The sequence below is a fragment of the Chiloscyllium plagiosum genome, unplaced genomic scaffold, assembly GCF_037043375.1.
Source record: "Chiloscyllium plagiosum isolate Xiang-an unplaced genomic scaffold, Cpla_swu_hap1 HiC_scaffold_3, whole genome shotgun sequence".
NCBI classification, from domain to species: Eukaryota; Metazoa; Chordata; class Chondrichthyes; order Orectolobiformes; family Hemiscylliidae; genus Chiloscyllium; species Chiloscyllium plagiosum.
Genome location: NW_028270141.1, coordinates 25,298,582 through 25,319,310, shown reverse-complemented (window position 1 = coordinate 25,319,310; position 20,729 = coordinate 25,298,582). Strand labels below are relative to the sequence as shown.

Here is a 20,729-nt window from a genome sequence, read left to right as displayed (position 1 = left end):
TTCTTCGATTGCTAAACACTTCACAGGTTGCCTGTGTCAATACATGAAAATGGCGCATTGTGTAATTTTTACCTTCTGCCAATTTACATGTAAATATATAGTAGCTAAGTATTATTGCTGAGTTTGAGAGAATGCAGCAAGTCGAAGGCTGCATTTATTTGCAGACGCTACTGCAGCTGCTGAAGACCCTAGAGAGAGAGGGATATGATGTCTATACCATGTTACTAGACTGGAGCGCTACATTTTGCTCTCCATCATAGCCACAGGGAGATCAATGTCTGACAGATTTCAAGTCCAGTTACAAATAATTCAGCAATTCCTCCATCTCCTCCCCTTACATCCATGACTTGTGTTCTGTTATTAAGTAGCTTTTAAAGGTTTGTCATTTTTGTTGTAAGAGACTGATATTTAGTGAGGGCACACAAAGTCTGATCGAAGTGCTGAAGGATGATTGGTGACAGTGGAAGAGTCCTGATCAGCATTTAGAATACCCTTTTGAGAAAACATGCTGCACTCTGTGCTACTTGTTCTCTGCAGATCCTTGATAGGTTACAGTGACCTGCTCCGGCTTTGTGGCTGTAAGCATGAATATGCAACTGATGCAACCACATGATTGGAATGGTAATCACCGCTTTTACCCAAGAACATTAAATTTATCTCCAAGACTCACCAGAAGGAATAGAAATTATTACCTATGCTGACAGCCAACTGTTAGCATCTTAAAGCTGTGCAACTCATTGGATAGGAACACTTTCAGTGATGCTGTAAATATTTGGTTGCGTTTGTGTGACTATTTATCCTCCCTACTCTCCTTGACTCTTGCAAGAAATTCACAAGGCCCTAATGTGCATTCACCTCCTCTATCAAAACCTTGCAACAAAATGTTGTCTTTTATTGTGGCTCTTGAAAGTCCTGTATTTTCACTTCAAGGAAGTAAACCTCTATTGATTTAATTACAGGAGATGGATGGACCTGAACAAATGCCATGCCCAATTCATAGAAGCTGAGAATAAGAAGCACGGAATGATTATGATATTTATTGCTAGGTTCAAGTAATACATAAAAATGAGGCAGTTTGTGTTAAGTAATAAATGAATTTCAAGGAATTAACTTCAGATACTGGCCAATGAACTAAAGACTGAAGGAAAACAAAAATGCGAATCAGGAAGCAACCTTAGAGAGAGAGCAAGGTAACATTTCGAGTCCAGAAGAGTCATCTAGACTCAGACCGTTAACTTGCTGTCTGTCCATGAAAGCTGCCTGATCTGCTGTGATTTCCAGCATTTTTTGTTTACAGTACAGATTTCAGCATCTACAGTCATGTGTTCTTACAGTGAGCTCAAGACTGAAAATGGACATCATTTTAGTTAATGTTCCTGTATTCGTTGAAAAGAAAATATTTGTATTTGTACACTATAACAAAATATCCTCAGACAAATTAACCATTGAATGCATTCCTGAACGGTTAAAAATTGGCTTTTGATTTAAATCATTTGTGCAAATACTGAGAAAAATGACCAATAAATATGTTTAATAGTGGGGTCACTTTACTCAGTGAGAATATTAAATTGTAAAGAAGAACTAGAAACAACAAAAGGCAGACTTATCTGGTTAAAGGGATATTAGCTTAGCTTTCTGTCTGCCAGGCCAGTTACAATTTCTGGCCAAGAAAAGCTGAGAGGACTCCTTGTGCAACAGAGATAATCCTTTCCATCTTCTAGCTGATGCACCACTGAATTTTTTTGAACATTAATTCTGGTAGTTCTGTTCCCTTCTCATTAATTCAAGAGTTTATGTTCTATTTTTATGTCATTACTTGACCGGGCATTTCAGTTTCTTATGGCTTTGGATGGCATTCTCTTCCGTGCCAATTTCCTCTTTTAAAAAGAAATTCGACCCTTGTGATAAGTTGTGACTAATGAAAGGCTTTGTTCCTGAGCATACAGTACAATAGGAATCTCATTTACAGACTGGAGATGAGTCATCTTAGAACATGACTCTGCACATTCACATGTATGAGATACTACATCTATATCTATGGCCTGTCTGCACATAAAAACACAAAATTTGTCGCATGCTAATGTTTAGATATCAAAAATAAAATAGAGACCAATGTTTACTTGAAGCATATTGCTCAGGTTATATACAGGCTTGGCCATCATGCAGGCATATCTCACAGATTTTTGTTTGGAAGCAAGATTTATCACAATTATGAAGATTTAGATTTGTATGAGAGTTGCTTTTGAATATGTCCAGATGTCAACACACCTTCTGTGTCTGTAACAGCTTCCAGTTGAGATAAGCACCATTTTAAAAGGCTGTAGGAATAATATAATATTTATTGTAGAATTTCAAATGGACCAGCTTCGACGTGGCATTTAAAATGATGTTTATCACTCTCTAGTTTTAACACTCTAAGGATCTTAAATGTTTCCATACAACCAACTCCATGCTTAGCTTAATTGATAACTGTTGCTGCGTTCACATTTTACTCTGGGAGCAGGTGAATCTTGGAACATTCTGGATCCAACCAAAATAAATCTGCAGACTATCAATTATTCTGGGGTTGGCAGAACCGGGGCAGTCTGTTATTTACACTATTAATTCTAAAAACAAAGTGCTTCAGAAATTGGAAGTAGTCTTGATCTGTCACTATAAACAATATGCATTTTTGGTACCAGTAGTCAAATCAGATAGGTCAGGCAGCATCCAAGACCTGCTGCGCTTTTCCAGCAACACATTTTCGGCTCTGATCTCCAGCATCTGCAGTCCTCACTTTCTCCTTGTCAAATCAGATAGCACTGGTTAAACTGACAAGGAGCAGGAAATCGCAAAGCGTTTACATCAGACAATCAGTTGCTTAGTAACAAACTGGCTTCTGCTGTGTTAATGTTAATCAATCTATATGACTAAAATAGGCAGCAGGTGTTTGCAAGGGTTCCTCTGGCAACTTGACATTCATCTTTGACTTAGGAATTACCCAGTATGAAGGTCTCCAGAGATTTTTATTTACAACACATTTGAAGGGAAAAGAAAGTTCGACCTTGCAGGTGTGAAAGTTTGTTCATTGCCACGAATCAACACCGCTGAAGTATGATCGTGTTATTATTTGAATAGTTAATCATAAAATCATCCAGCACTAAAGGAGCCATTCATCTCATCCTGTCTGAGTCGTCTCTTGGAAAGGGACGCCCAACTAGCCACCACTTCTATCTTTTCTCCTCAGAGCTCCAAACATCATTGCTTTTTGAGTAGAGATCTAATCGCCTTTGCAAAGTGACCATTCAAATCTTTCTCCACCACTTTTTCAGGCAATGCACTGCGAACCATAATTGTAATGACTGTAGCGAGGTTAGACTACAAGTTCCCTGATTGGGACTGTTAACCCGGTCCAATCAGGGAGCCTTGGCTAACGTCTCAACAGGAGCGTGCCTATTGTCTGCCCCTCTTCTGCGGTTATCCCTGGAGAAGGAGTACGCAGTGTCCGCCAACACCCTCGAGATTTTCAGGGAGAGGTGAGCACCGCAGGGAGTGGAGTGTTTTATTTCCCCCTCCAACTCCATTTTGATTTAATCCCTGCCCTCCCCTTCACATTTTGATCATGCAGCACTACTCTCTCTCAAGAAGGGCACTGCTTGTCATTGGACACTTAGGTGTCTCCTTTCTTCCTGGTGGTGGAATATAAATAAGGATTTATACACTTTGTGTTCTTCACTGTGTCTGACACCTGCATACACACAACATGGGTGCTGGGGAAACATAAACACTACCGCTATTTTGTTTCTTCTCTTATTTTTCCCCCACTGACTGCCATTAGGTGGTCATGTGGGAAAAAAAATTGAAGGAATAAAATAAACAGAAGCATCACCTGCACAAACACGACATGGTTGCTGGGGAAAAATAAACACTACCGCTGTTAGGCGGGGGAAAATTAAAAAGAAAAGCTGGAGTATCAGACATCCGGCTCACTCTGAGAGTTGCCTCTTAAAAAAGGAAATAAAAAAACCAAAGAGAAAAGAAATAAACAGGAGCATCAGACATCTGGTTCAGCTAGCTCTGAGGGAGCTGGATCAGTATCAAGGACTCTCCACGTGTCTATAAAGGGTGACTTGGTGACAGGAGTTATAACCCTGTGTGGAGTTATTTCATTAACAACTCATTAATACTGTCAGAAAAACGTGTCTGTCCAAGTATAACACCAATAAAGAAATTTAAAATTTGAAGAAGTATTATGAAAATCAACTAACCTGCAAGAATGCATTTTTCAATGAAGAAGATATGAAAAAGCAAACGCAATGTGAACAAGTAAAAATGACTGTTCCCATTTGCTTAGGCTATTTGGAAAAGCGTGCACTGATGGGAACATGACCAAACAACTACAAAATACAAGTGTACAATGTGGGAGGTGGGCTGTTGAGGTCTGCAGCACAGAGGAAATTTGGGTACTCCTGGGATCTGGCAGGTAATGGGAACATTGCGATCTGTGATGTAGGAGTAATGTTCCTGCACTAGCAATTCAGAGGCCCGGGATCGTGGTCTGGCACAGCACTTCACGCCTCACCTGGCTGCTGGTGGTAGTTTATTCAATTAATTCACAAATGTGGAATCAAAAACTAGGTTCAGTAATGGTGACAATGAAACCACTACATTGTGATAAATACATACAGTTTACTAATCATCGAATCCTTACAGTGCGGAAGCAGGCCACTGGGCCCATCGAGTCCACACTGACCCTCCAAAGAACATCCCACCCAGACTCAGCCCCCTTACCCTATTCCTATATTTCCCACCTAGCCTGCACATCGATGGACACTATGGGCAATTTAGCACGGCCAATCCACCCAGCACCTCTTTGGACTGTGGGAGGAAACTGAAGCACCCGGAGGAAACCCACACAGACACAGGGAGAATGTGCAAACTCCACACAGACAGTTGACTGAGGCAGTAATCCAATCCCGATCCCTGATGCTGTGAGGCAGCGGTACTAACCACTGTGCCGCCATTGTGTCCATTAAGGAAGGAAATCTGCTGTCATTATCTGGCCTGGCCGATATATGAATATACAGCAATATATTTGACCTTAACTGTTCTCTGAAATGGAATAACAAACAACATAGAAGTAATAAGACTGCTGTGGAAAGTTTAGCAGACCGATTATTTAGCTGTGACTTAGGCACATGAAACAACATAGGTAGACCCTGCCCAGTCAACTCTGAAATGTCTTCTTTAGTAATATGCACAGGCTTGTCCCACAAATTATTTAAGCAAAAGCTTGATTTACTCACCAAATCATAGCTAACAGACAATGTCCTGGAATCCTCAATCACCATAACCACCAGAGAGTGGTGACACAATGATGAAATAGTCAGGAGGAAGCCCTAAATATTGACTCCAGATCCCTTGAACCCTCACAGTGTTGGGTCTAATGTGGACAAGGGCATCCTTTGTTGATCACCTACTACTGCCCTCCCTCAACAAATCAGTAACACCACTTAAAAGTAGCATTATGGGTAGTAAGAGCACAGTACGTGTTCTGTTGGGAACATAAATACCAACAGTCAAAACTGACTCGAGCACTATTACTGAGCAAGACCTGAAAACATATTTGTCCGACTGGGCTTCTGGCAGATGTTGACGGAACTAGTGGGAATAAACCCGTATGAACTCATCCTCAAAAATCTATTTGCCAAGAAACCATGCGTTGATAACAGTACTGTAGGAAGGTCTACATACAATCCTAGTCGAAGAGTGTGGTGCTGGGAAAGCACAGCCAGTCAGGCAGCATCTGAGGAGCAGGAGAATTGACTTTTCAGGTATAAGTCTTTCATCAAGATTATGCCTGAAATGTTGAATCTCTTGCTCCTTGGATGCGGCAATGTTTCCCCAGCACCACACTCTTCGACTCTGATCTCAAGCATCTGCAGTCCTCACTTTCTCCTACGTACAATCCTAGCAAAGCCAACACTAAGGATGCCATCCATTGTGCTGAATGGTACTGTACTAAATTAAAGAGATTTCAAATAAATCCAGCGACTTCAAACATGGCATCCATTAGGCACAGTAGGTCATGTGCAGTAGCAGAATTGTAGTTTACCACTTTCAGGTCACCTGATGGTTTAGCTGGTTAAAATCGTAGTTAGGTGATTCATAAAGACTATTAAGGTTATTGGTTTCAATTCTTGTTGTGGCTTATTTATTTGATCTCCGACCAGTGTAGCTGCAGTGTGTTGAGAACTATAATAACACATATGAGTTACTGAAGAAAAATCAAGCAAGGATCTTGTTCTGAATTGACATCCTGCTGGAAATCTGGCTATGAGAATGCTTCGTCAGGACAGGAACTGCATTGGTTATGTTGTTCTTGGTGTGATTAGCCTGCCAACACTCAGTTTTCAAATTCACACATGAAGAATGGCAAGTTATGAATGTTATCTGAAGAGCTAACTTCAGCATGAAATTAACATCTTCATACAAAGAGGAAGGAAAGGGGAATTGTGGGGATAAGAAGAGGATTTTAAAATATTATCATGCAATTGAAAGGTATATCACCTACCTCCTATGAGAAGCATAGTTTCCAGTGATATGCCCAGATCCATCACATCCAGGGGTCGGACACCTATCAATGAAAATGTGATGTCAGCATATTGATCAAATGGATAAAACATTCACAGTGAATAAATATAGAGGACAAAAACTACAAGTTTGATGTTTGAATGATTTTTACAGCCTCTAGAAGAAATAATTTATAAATAAATAAAGGAACTGAAATGTCTTTTATTTAAAAAATGAAATAATAATAAATTGTACAATTGTTAATCTTGATGCATTTGCTAAGTGCATGACAAAATAAATATTTTACTCTCCTTTGCATTGTAGGTGCTGAAACATTTTGAAAAGAATAATTGAAAGTGCATGATACTTCTTACGAAAACTTCAATTAAAATGAAAAATCATAATAAGCGTATCTGAGCTTCTAGTGTACTTAATGGTCTTAATCATCAAAAATGTTTGTCACTTAAATTACGTGAGTGCACAGTTACAAAAATTAGAATGAAATAGGATTCCTAGAGTTCTCCATCCCCTCTTGTCCAGGATTTCCCTTTCTCTCTTTGCCTGTCACTCCTATTATGCTCTTTCTTCCCAGTTGGTTGTGGAAGTAGGTCAGCTCTATACATATTTATAACACAAACTCTGCAGGTAACCAAAAGAAAAGCTTTGTTTGGAATTGTCAAATTTTGAACCGTAACATCAAAAAGGAAATACATGTTGGGGTTGAAATAATTGTTTTGTTAGAGCATTATAAACTAGGGTGAATAACATAAATGCAGCAAATTGACATCCTTACGAGAATCAGATGAATTTAACAATGCTGAATTACAGAATTCATAAACAGGCAACTAATAAAGTGCAGTACATAAACATTTTGCCATACCTACTTAAAAGAAAACCAAAGTTACACAGGTCTGGATATACAAAAGTCACCTTTAAGACAAGCAATCAGGAAAGGACCAACACAGAAAGCAGCAAATCCAATATGTTTAATTTGTGTACATCTGTGCACACATGTATTTGAAAATGGTTTCTTTAATTGCAGAATTCACATATGCTATGCCAATTATTTCCTGCAGTTTATCAAAATAATAATGGTAATGATAGAATGAGGACTTCATCCGTGCATTAATGCAACTTAAGTCTTACTTGAGTTCTTGTGAGCTGGTGGCCATCATGCTTCGAATACTTTTGTCAGCCAAAGGACAGCCGGACAGACTGTAAGATACGCAAGGCAGCAAAGTCAACTCATGTCAATTCCATCCAAAATTTTCATACACATATATGACACAACCTGACAAATGCAGAGAAGCAATGGTTTCACTGCTGAATTGCTGATTGATTCATGCCAATAGTTAACCCTCTGAATATTTAAATAATATTTTCTTTATCATGACCCTTATAGTTATGATATCTAATTGATAAAGCACTGCACTTACTCCTTTGTTTGGATACATTTCACAATAAATAACTTCTAAAAATATTTACATTCAATATCAAATCTCTACGATACAATGGCAGTACATTGAAGTCAACTAATCAGTGTAGCTTAACATTTTGTGTTATATCTCCAAATAAAATATGAAGGGATATGTTTACAGTTTGTGTACAAAATACTGGTAATAAGAAATATTATTTCTGCATATAAAGAATTCTTTCCACCCGAAAAGCTTACTGATTAATGTACAGATTTCTGTGACAAACATGCTGCAAACTGTCAAGGAAATTCAACTCTCAAAGGGTTAACGTACAAGGTTTTTTTGTTTGCAATTCACTTGACAGCATTGTTCAGGTAAGCTGAAAACAATAAATTGAAAAGACAGTATCCACCATGAAAAAGGAAGTCACACCTTCTATGTGAGGCGTAATTACCCGTGACATGACCACTCCCATCACACCCTGGTGTTGGACATCTGTCACCAAACAAGAAAACAGCCAAAAATAGTAATTATGTTTTTAGAAAACTTTTGTTTTGATATTTCATTGTTTCCAGTTTAGCTTCACTGTCTGCAATGACTCGCTAAGCATCCTAAGGAAAACTTGGAAAAATGAAGCAATTACATCAATGGCATTTTACTTGCTTTAATTAAATTGCATTAAGATTAAGAAACGTTATCTAGCAAGAGCATTTTGGGAAATGAATATTAAAAAATAACGTCGCAGATTGAAATGCATGCTACCAAAATACAGAGGTAAAAAGTTTATTCAATTGAAAATTTTAGCAAAAAAAATTGAAAAGAGCTGATGCTATTCTGCCTGCTTACGTTATGAGATCTTTTTTGCTGATGTCCTTGCATTGTCCATATTTAGGTTTGGGACTTGGGATTGTGACCTCACCAGGATACCTTCGTTCTTCCAGGCTTTCCTGAAATGGATCCATGTCTTCTGGCTATAGGAAAATGAATCATTATTATTTAACTCTTTTGTTTGCATTGTGGCTTATGAACACCTGAAAATGATGACCAGCTCAGCTTTATCAAGCTTGCCTTGCATTTTTGATAGCTGGAATATTATGAGGAGACTCTTAATCTGCTCCACCCTTTCCTTGCCTTAAAACTAATCTTCTGCAAGACAGAGTTCTTTTTAAAAGTTTGAAAATATTAGATTGATTTTGCTGAACGTTAGTGGCGTGTGATGATGCAAAATGTTGTTAATGTACAAATCACACAGTGAGTTTGGGGATTGAGAGCTGTGCCAGGATTTGCAAATTTCCAGAACTCACGAGTCAATTCATTTCATTTTGCTGTTTGCTTTGAACAAACACCATTTCACCCTTAGTCTGCCAATTACTTTTAAGGATTTTTCTGGATTTGCACATTAACTACCCATTAAACTTGTCACAAGAAGTTACTTCTTATAATTAAGTCCATGAGTACATTTGTTTTAATGACACGATAATCACAAATGTAATGCCAATCAACTTTCACTTCCAGAAAGGGAACAAAATTGGGTGGCACGGTGGCTCAGTGGTTAGCACTGCTGCCTCACAGCACCAGGGTCCCAGGTTTGATTCCAGCCGCGGGTGACTGTCTGTGTGGAGTTTGCACATTCTCCCCATCTCTGCGTGGGTTTCCTTCGGGTGCACCAGTTTCCTCCCACAGTCCAAAAATGTGCAGGTTAGTTGAATTGGCCATGCTAAATTGCCTGTAGTGTTAGTAGAAGGGGTAAATGCAGGGGAATGGGTCTGGGTGGGTTACTCTTCAGAGAGTTGGTGTGGACTTGTTGGGCTGAAGGGCCTGTTTCCACACTGTAGGGAATCTCATCTAATTTAAAGTATTCAATCTCAATCCTGCTGGTCCTCAATTGCTGCATCAACATTTTTGCAACCACCAGTAACATCCACAGCAGGCCAGTTAGATCTAATAGGAGAACAGTCTTCCTCAATTGCAGTCTGAAGAAATCTAGCAGGTCTACATTGATATAAAGACTGGCTGCGGGATGCCACATAATTGGAGCATGTAAATAAAATGCAAAATGAACTCAAACGCACCGTCAGCGGAAAATATACCATCGCCTACTGATGATTGATTACAGAGACACACAGGATGATTAATCTCTTGACTTCATTAAAAATAAAAGGCATAGTATTTCCTCAGAATTTCAGCAGTCAATCTCAAAATACTCTGATGAATGTAATGTATGTAAATAGCATTCCTTGCATAGTTCTTGTGCTATTTTCTGCCACGTTGATGTAGATGCAAAAATTCAGCAATACTGAAAGGTATCAGCCCAAGTAAAATACCAAACACTCAAGTGAAGCCTCATACAGGCTTGTTCACAAGATGATTTCTATGCAAATGAGAACACAATGCAGGATAATATAAAATAACCGTTCCCAAGTCCAAGAAGCATGCATATGTCAAAATGGTTAAAATTACATCCCTGTATGGATTGTGTTTATAAATGCAAGGGTCAGTAAATCGGATGTTCATAAATCGGGGACCCTCTCCATCACTGCCAATTTGTAATACATAATAGCAATTCTCCAGAGATTCTAGTACCAGCACATTCTTACTGCAACCCTTATGAATACTTTGAGTGCCAGCTGAAGCTAAATGCCAAAACAATCATGACAAGATTTTTTGATGTGGCTATGGTAGAATGTTCAAATCTCATGGAATCTCCGTGGGTGTAGGGGATAAAATATGGGAATCTCCACCTCTAACTCTGTCAAAATCCGAACAGTTGGGAGAAGATCCTTAATTAAATGTGCCAATGATGGACATCTCTTGCACTTGGAATATTTCTGAGGCCTCTGACATTGGTAAAGTGACAATGAGAGGAATTTACAATGTGCAACATGCCCACTAATCTGTCAAATTTCCATCCCGTGCAGCTATTTCTCCTTCTCTGGAGAGTGTTAGGGCCCAGGAAAGAGCCATTCCTGGAGTTGTAATTTCTGCGTGGAAGAGTGTGGGAGTAATGTTTGACACTTATCCTTTGGACTGTCCCAGTGAGATGACCATAAGATATAGGAGCAGTAATTAGGCTATTCAGCCCATCTAGCCTGTTCCACCATTCAATCATGGCTGATAAGTTTCTCAACCCCCTTCTCCTGCTTTCTCCATGTAACTCTTGATCCTCAAGAACCTATCTATCTTAGTCTTAAATATACTTGATGACCTGACCTCCACAGCCTTCTGTGGCAATGAATTCCATAGAAACACCACTCTCTGGCTGAAGACGTTTCTCCTTATCTCCATTCTAAATGGTCTTCCCTTTACTCTATGGCTATGCTCTTGGATCATCGTCACTCTTAGAACATAGAACATTACAGCTCAGTACAGGTCCTTTGGCCCTTGATGTTGCACCGACCTGTGAAAGCAATCTGAATCCCATCTAACCTGCACTATTCCATTTTCATCCATATGACTATCGAATGGCAATTTAAATGCCCTTAAAGTTGACGAGTCTATGTATCTATCACCTCTCAATTTAAAGCTGCATCCCCTCATGCTAGCCATCACCATCTGAGGAAAAAGGCTCTCATTTTCCACTCTATCTAACCCTCTGATTATCTTATATGCCACAATTAGGTGACCTCTCAACCAAGGAAAAGAGGCCCTCAAGTTCCTCAGCCTTTCTTCATAAGACCTTCCCTCCAAATCAGGCAACATCCTAGTAAATCTCCTCTGAACCCTTTCCAAAGCTTCCACATTCTTCCTATAATGCGGTGACCAGACTGAACGCAATACTCCAAGTGCGGCCGCACTAGAGTTTTGTACAGCTGCAGCATGACCTCATAGTTCTGAAACTCAGTCCCTCTACTAATAAAGGCTAACACACCGTATGCTTTCTTAACAACCTTATCAACCTGGGTGGCAACTTTCAGGGATCTATGTACATGGACACCGAGATGTCTCTGCTCATCTACACTACCAAGAATCTTACCATTAGCCCAGTAATCTGCATTCCTGTTCCAAAGTGAATCACCTCAGACTTTTTCACATTAAACTCCATTTGCCACTGCTCAGCCTAGCTCTGCAGCTTATCTATGTCCCTCTGTAACCTGCAACATCCTTTTGTCCTATTCACAACTCCACCGAACTTAGTGTCAGCTGCAAATTTACTAACCCATCCTTCTATGCCCTCATCCAGGTCGTTTATATAAATGATAAACAACAGTGGACCTAAAACAGACCATTGCAGTACACCATTAGTAACTGAACTCCAGGATGAACATTTCCCATCAACCATCATCCTCTGTCATCTTTCAACTAGCCAATTTCTGATCCAAACTGCGGAATCACCCCCAATCCCATGCCTTCATATTTTGTGCAATAGTCTACCATCGGGAACCTTATCAAATGCCTTACTGAAATCCATTACACCATATCAACTACTTTACCCTCATCCACCTGTTTGGTCACCTTTTTAAAGAACTCAGTAAGGTTTGTGAGGCATGAGCTACCCTTCCCAAAGCTGTGTTGACTATCCCTAATCAACTTATTTCTGTCAAGATGATTATAAGTCCGATCTCTTACAATGTTTTCCAACACTTTACCCACAACTGAAGTAAGGCTCACTGGTCTATAATTACCAGGGTTGTCTCTACTCCCCATCTTGAACAAGGGAATAACATTTGCTATCCTGCAGTCTTCTGGCACTATTCCTGTAGACAATGACAACATAATGATCAAAGCCAAAAGCTCAGCAATCTCCTCCCTGGCTTCTCAGAGAATCCTAGGATAAATCCCATCCAGCCAAGGGGACTTATCTACTTTTACACTTTCCAGAATTGCTAATACCTCCTCCATGTGAACCTCAATCCTATATAGTCTAGTAGCCTGTATTTCAGTATTCTCCTCAACAACATTGTCTTTTTCCAGTGTGAATACTGATGAGAAATATTCATTTAGCGTTTTCCCTATCTCCTCTGACTCCACACACAATTTCCCACTACTATCCTTGACTGGCCCTAATCTTGCTCTAGTCATTCTTTTATTTCTGAACTACCTACAGAAAGCCTTAGAGTTTTCCTTGATCCTATCCGCCAATGACTTCTCATGTCCCCTCATGGCTCTTAACTCTTTCTTTAGGCCTTTCCTGGCTAACTTGTAACTCACATGTGCCCTAACTGAGCCTTCACATCTCATCCTAACATAAGCCTTCTTCTTCCTCTTGTCAAGAGATTCAAAGTTTCTTAGTAAACCACAGCTCTCACGCTTGACAACTTCCTTCCTGCCTGACCAGTAAATACTTATCAAGGACCCTCAGTAGCTGGTCCTTGAATAAGCTCCACATTTCAATTGTGCCCATCCCCTGCAGTTTTCTTCCCTATCCTATGCATCCTAAATCTTGTCTAATTGCATCATAATTGTCTTTCCCTCGGCTATAACTCTTGCCGTGCAGTATACACCTATTTCTTTCCATCACAAAACTAAACACAATCGAATTGTGGTCACTATCACCAAAGTGCTCACTTACCTCCAAATCTAACACCTGCCGGGTTCTCCAACCAGTGGAAACATCTTCTCAACATCTACTATTAGAGTGGCATGGTGGCTCAGTGGTTAGCATTGCTGCCACACAGCACCAGGGTCCCAAGTTCGATTCCAGCCTCGGGTGACTGTCTGTGTGGAGTTTACACATTCTCCCGTGTCTGTATGGGTTTCCTCCAGGTGCTCCAGTTTCCTCCCACAGTCACAAAGGTGTGCAGGTCAGGTGAATTGGCCATGCTAAATTGCCCATGGTGTTAGGTGCATTAGTCAGAGGGAAATGGATCTGGGTGGATTACTCTTCAGAGGGTCGGTGTGGACTTGATGGGCTGAAGGGCCTGTTTCCACACTGTAGGTAATCTAATCTGTCCAGGCCATTTAGTATTCTGGATGTTTCAATTAGGCCCCCTCCCATCCTTCTACGATGTGTTAATTGTGAAGTTTAAGTTTTGGTGGAGAAACAAAGGAGAAAAAACTTGGGAAAGCAGTTGTCTTGCTTCCCAGACTCTTCTAGCTCAGAAATGTCTCATGTATCTACCTGGATCACTTAAAATCGGCTGCTACAGCCCCTCACCAATCTCAGTCTCCCAGGGCACAATTATCTTGCAAATCCAGGAAACTCTCAGTGGTTATGCCTCTGGGCTTTCCCTCTGATATTTGCAAACAAAGTCAAAGGAAACAAAGTGAATGGAGTCCGGTAAGCCCCAAAAAAGAGCAAGGAAACTCAGTGGAAATTTGAAAAAAAAATGATAGTCTTATGCTTTGGAGAAGGGTGGAAGAGGAGGAAATGGAACCGATAGGAAAGGTGCCCTGAACAAAAGGCAATAGGAGTGCTCATTCTGTCAGAGGAAGGAGGTAGATGATGAGTAGATGTTCAATTTAGGTGCCCCAGTGAAACCCAACACAAGCTGAGGAAACAATGCTTCATTTTCCATGTAGACATCCCACAGCCTTTGAACCCAAAAACCAATTCAGTGATTTATACAGCAGCCTAGTCCATCACAAAAGCCAGCTTTCCTTCCATTGATTCCATCTATATTTCCCACTGCCTTGGGAAAGAAGCCAACACACTTAAAGTCCCCTCCTAGCCCGGTTATACTCTCTTCCATAGGTTGGAAGATACAAAAGTTTGAATACATGTAATAACAAATTTAATAAGTTTCTTCCCCACTGTTATGAGACTGTTGATCTTTCTCTACGTCTTCTCTGTAACACTATATTCTGCATTTTATTCTATTTCCTTGATGTACTTAAGTAAGGTGTGATTTCGCAGGATAGCACGCAATACAATATTTTTCACTGTGTCTCAGTACATGTGACAATAATAATAAATCAACATCTAAAACAGATTTATCAGGATGTTGCCAGGGTTGCAGGGTTTGAGCTATAAGGAGAAGCTGAATAGTCTGAGTGTCAAAGGCTGAGGGGGACCTTATAGAGTTTTATAAGATCAGCAGGAACACAAATACAGTGAATAACCATTTCCCCACGGTGGAGGAGCCCAAAACTGGAGGGCAGAGGTTGAAGGAGAGAGGGGGATGCTTTAAAAGGGAACGAAGGGGCAACTTTTTCACGCAGAGGGAACGAAGGGGCAACTTTTTCATGCAGAGGGTGGTATATGTATGGAATGAGCTGCCAGAGGAAGTGGTGAATGCTGGTACAATTACAGCATTTAAAAGGCATTTGGATGGGTATATGAATAGGAAGGGTTTAGAGGGGTATGGGCCAAATGCTGGCAGATGTGACTAGATTAATTGAGGACATCTGATCAGCATGGACAAGTTGGACCGAAGGGTCTGTTTCTGTCCTGTACAACTCTACAACTCTATAAACAGACCTCAATTCTGATTATGCCCTCCTGACAATCTCCCTAGTGCTTTATTTGCACAGACTTGCTCTCAGCTGTCCATTCCTCATAACACCATGGCTGTCGCTACACTTCAAGGACTGCTGTGGTTCATGAAGGTAGCTCACCACCACTTTCTCCAGCTCAATTAAGAGTAGGTAGTTGATCTAGCAATGGCCAGATCCCATGAATGAGATTTTAAAAATGCACCTTTCTTCTATTCCATTCCAATTCCAACAGTTCATTGACTCTCTGCTTTTAAGTCACCTTGCACTCTGGTGCCTCTAATATTTCCAGAAGCTAATGTAGCTAAACTCTGACATTCTAAACCATGTATACTCTCAATATTACGTTCTAAGTATTGATGCTGCCTGCAGGTGTTACTAAACTTCATATCTCCTAACTCTGGATAACACTTGGTCTGGACCTGGTTCGTGTTCAAGTGAAAATTGAACCAACAGCAATAGATGTCATCATCCAGGCCAGTGGGGGAGTATTCAACCATATTTCTCCTGCCTTAGTAGACAGGCACTGGGGAGTCAGGAGGTGGGCAACATGTCTTGCCTCTGAACTGCTCTTGTAGCCACAGTATTTATATGCTTTTGGTTCTGGGCTATGGTAACTGCCAGGATGTTGACAATGGGGATTCAGTGATGATAATGGTATTGAACATCATGGGGCAGTGGTCTGCTTCTCTCTTTTTGGAGCTGATCATTGCCTGGCACTTCAATAGCACATGTATACGAGACATATTATCAGCCCAAGTCAGTAGGTTTTCAGGTCTTGTTGCTGTTGCACATGGACTTCTTCAGTGTCATTTTGAGTCCTGTGACCTTTCTTCAGAACAAAAGGATTGAAGAAGGGTCACTGGACATGAAACGCTAACTCTGCTCTCTCTCTCTGTCAGAGCTGCTGAGTTTCTCTCTCAATTTCTGATTTTGTGTGTTTCAGGAAGAATTGTTATCCAGTTTGACATTCACAAAATTACAAAGCAGACTTAATCTACAGGACATCTAATCTGCAGATGAAGCAAAGACTGCAATAAGCTAAAAACACATTATAATATTTACTCCTGATATTTGCATAGCTTTATTACTGAAATATTACTGTATTAATGTTTGGTTTAATGCCACAGTTGTTATTGGATTCCAACCAGAATGTTCAAGTAGAAAACACAAAATGTAAACTTTGTTTAAATAGAGAGTTTATTGGTCAGACCAGTCTTGCAGTCCTCACCCACCTAGTTCCCATTACATGTCTAGCCATTAATCAATGAATAGTCATCATCTATTTCCGTTGTAACCATAATTATTTGTTATATTAGCAACATTATTGAAACAGAAGACTGTATAGTTACACCTACATCCACAATTCTTTGGAGAGGGAACACTTGGTACCTGGTGGTACACATCAAGACTTTCACAAATGGTGGGCTGAATGGGGGTGGTTGCACCATCATCCTTCAAATAATATTGTGATGCATTGTAACAGGTAATGTAAAATTCTGTAAGCTTCTTCTGTGACTTGATTTAACTTTAACGGACCATCAATTCTAATTTGGCTAAATTTGATCAAGTTTTATTTATTTAATATATTAGAAACTGAAAATAAATACTGACCAGTCAACAGGGATTTATGACACAGAGATAGTGTCACTATCTCTTCAACTCCCACCTGCCATGGAGGTATGGCATAACACATTTAACCCGGTTGATTGAAAAATAAATGCTGGCAAGTTCAGGGGAGATACACATTCTTGGAACCAGCTTCAAGGTTAAAATTAGTCAGTATCTATCGACTAACTTACAGTAATTAACTTATAGTTGATTGTCTATATTTGAAATGCGTTGATTAAATTTTACTTTCTTGTGTACCTTTGCAATTTCTGCATGAACTTTCTGAGTTTAGTTTCCACTTGGATAACACATTCTGATTTAATGTGGCATTTATGCTTCATGAGTTTTCTCCCACTCCTTTTCAGCTCATCCCATCAGCATAACTTTTATTTATCCTTCATTACTTCTGCACTAAAGGACAACACCTTTTGCTTGCATCAAGCACAAATACAGGTAGGCAAATGGAAGAACAAGAGAAGAAGGCAGTTACTATATACTTATCAATTCAGTATCTATATGATTAAACCGTAGCACTTAGTCACTTTACACATTCGGCATTAAATTCAGAATTATATCCTTTTAGAAACTATCTTGCTAAAAAACATGTACTTTGAATTCAGGCTTCTCATACACTGAGCTCTGCAACAATGTGTAATGTTGTCATGGTTGAAAATATGGCATGCTGATTAGGTGGGTTTCAAAACATACTTGAGAGCAGTTAGACCTCATGGATTGTAAAGCACTCCAATTTATGCAGGACAATTCATGGAATTCCTACATTGTGGAAGCAGAACATTCAGCACATCAAGTCCACTCTGACCCTCCAAACAGCATCCCATCCAGACCCACCCCCTACCCCATAACCCTGCATTTCTCATGGCCAATCCAACGAACCCACACATCTTCAAACTGTGGGAGGAAACTGGAGAAAAACCATGCAGTCAGAGAGAGAACTCCACACAGACAGTCGCCCAAGGGACTGGAATCGAACCCAGGACTCTGGCACTGTGAGGCAGTACTATTAACAACTGAGCCACTGGGCAGCCCTAAGCTAGCAACTGTCAGCAATTAAACCGGGTGAGTTAGTTAATAGAGAGGATCCAAGTTATGAGCTTTCAGTGCACCTCTGATTCTAATACAGCTCAATTTTATTTTTAAAGCCTTATACAACCTGGTGCCTATTAATACATTTACCAACTTGGTCACTGATAGAGCTCATAGAATATTAACTCCTTGTTGCAGCAATTTCCTGGACCACGAATGAATAGTTGTACTGTTGCTAAAATATTCAGAACTAAGAAGCAACTGATCCAGTTGACTTGGCTTAAAAGCCCAAATGCATTTTCTACAGTATTGACATGTAGACAATTCTTTATCTTCTAGTTTTACACAAGCAATACACTCAGGTAAAAGTCCTTGGTGGAAACAAGCCACCTTCTATCATCTGCTAAAATCCTACAAGATTCAAGAGATAAGTCAGAGTTGGAGGTTGCTCATGTGCACCAGAGATGCCAGGATCCACATGTTGCTCAGATGTTAAGTATCCATCTCTGCACCAACTCAGCTCAGCTCACTGCACAAAATTCATGAAGAACAATGCAGCTTTCCAGTTTTATTGAAAATTGGACAAAAGTTTAACTTCACTGGTTATGACACAGCCAGGGAGTTGAGGGTAGTTGGCAGATGGGTTGTGGTACAGTCTGTGTCTGGGGCACGGAGATTATAGAAGGCCTGGCAGTTCACAGAATGACAGAACATTCAACATACAGTTAATGAGATGTACGGCACGGAAACAGACCCTTTAGTCCAACTCGTCCATGACTACCTGATATCCCAACATGATCTAGTCCCACTTGCCAGCACCTACCTATATCCCTCCAAACCCTTCTTACTCATCCAAATGCCTTTTAGGTGTTGCAAATATACCAGCCTCCACCACTTCTTCTGGAAGCTCATTCCATACATACACCACCCTCTGCGTGAAAAGGTTGCCCCTTAGGTCTCTTTTATATCTTTCCACTCTCACCCTAAATCTGTGTCCTCTAGTTCTGAACTGCCAGACCCCAGGGAAAGACTTTGTCTATTTATCTTAACCATACCCCTCATGATTTTATAAACCTTTATAAGGTTACCCCTCAGCCTTCGACTCTCCAGGGAAAACAGCCCCAGACTATTCAGCCTCTCCCTGTAGCTCAAATCCTCCAACCCTGGCAACATCCTTGTAAATCTTTTCTGAAGCCTTTCAAGTTTCACAACATCTTTCCAATAGGAAGGAGACCAGAATTGCATGCAATATTCCAACAATGGCCTAACCAACGCCATGAACAGCCACAACATGACTTCCCAACTCCCATACTCAATACTCTGACCAATAAAGAAAAGCATCCCAGATGCCTTCTTCACTATCCTATCTATCTGTGACTCTACTTTCAAGGAGCTATGAACCTGTATTCCAAGGTCTCTTTGTTCAGCAACACTCCTGAGGACCTTACCATTAAGTGTATAATTCCTGCTAAGATTTGTTTTTCCATAATGCAGCGTCTTGCATTTATCTAAATTAAACTCCATCTGCCACTCCTCAGCCCATTGGTCCATCTGATCAAGATCCTACTGTAATCTGAGGGAACCTTCTTCGCTGTCCATTACACTCCAATTTTGATGTCATCTGCAAACTTACCAAGTATACCTCCTATGTGCACATCCAAATCATTTATATAAATGACACAAGGTTGTGGACCCAGCACCGATCCTTGTGGCACTCCACTGGGTACAGGTCTCCAATCTGAAAAGCAACCCTCAACCACCACCCTCTGTCTTCTATCTTTGAGTCAGTTCTTTATCCAAATGGCTAGTTCTCCTTGTATTCCATGAGATCTAACATTGCTAACCAATCTCCCATGGGGAATCTCGTCAAACGCCTTACATGTTAAGTAAAACTAGTTAGGTGTTTCTTTCCAAAAGCCAGCACAGGTTGAATGAATTGAATAGTGTCTCTATAGGTTGAATAGCGTCTCCATGGATTGGATCATGCCTGCATGTCTGTTCTAAGGGCAAAGTTTTCCCTTCTTTTCATGGTGGACTCGAAAAACGGGAGGTACTTTCATTTGTTTTTGTGGGGGGATGGAGGTTGCAGATTTTCTCACGCAATTGCATTCTTTAAAGTTCAGTACAAAGGCACGTGTGGGTAAAATTACAAACTATATGATGAGTGGGCAAGAAGTTCTGCCATCTCTCCCCCAAGCTGGGATCTTCCAGATCCATCTTTTGAGTGTTATCGTTAAAAGGTACACGGACAGCCTTTCTCGATCTGAACCACAGGACCATTAGTGAATCTTGCATCCTAGCCCTTGATCAACCCTGTAGATAGTACAGCAGAGGTAGATGGCAGCCCCAAAATCTAGTAATCATTCCAGCAAGGTGTGGGGTATGCTATTCCCTAGGAATTGCAGCAAGAGACCATCCCACCTGATGAGGCAGTCCATACACAATCATCCTGGATGAATTGCTACAACAGGAAGAATTATCTGTTGCAGTTTGTTGCCATAGTAACTGCCACTGTCTATTACAGCCTTAGTTTATCTATGGCCATATCCTACTCTACAGGACCATCACACACGGACATGATGTGGATGACAGACATCTCCATCATATGTCTCATGTCTAATCTAAATCTTTCACTTCATTGCATTAACACATGTTGGATCATGAACATCATAGCGATACTGTAATCTCACACAGACACTTCAAACAGATAGGGACCTAAAATACCCAGCAGCTTAC

The 20,729-nt window shown here is 40.4% G+C and overlaps 1 protein-coding gene across 21 annotated transcripts in view; it reads right to left on the bottom strand.

Annotated features, from left to right (window-relative positions):
• LOC122541729 (myelin transcription factor 1-like protein) overlaps positions 1–20,729 on the bottom strand; it is a 558,875-nt gene that overhangs the window by 52,831 nt on the left and 485,315 nt on the right. For 19 of the 21 annotated variants that reach the window (XM_087978037.1, XM_087978051.1, XM_087978075.1 and 16 more), the window contains 4 exons: positions 8,814–8,938; positions 8,400–8,462; positions 7,699–7,767; positions 6,554–6,616 (listed from right to left, as the gene is read on the bottom strand). In XM_087978037.1, coding sequence (XP_087834163.1) covers positions 6,554–6,616; positions 7,699–7,767; positions 8,400–8,462; positions 8,814–8,938 — 320 coding nt within the window. The remainder of the gene's footprint in view (positions 1–6,553; positions 6,617–7,698; positions 7,768–8,399; positions 8,463–8,813; positions 8,939–20,729) is intronic. The other 2 variants (XM_043678627.2, XM_087978098.1) reach the window with 1 other exon arrangement.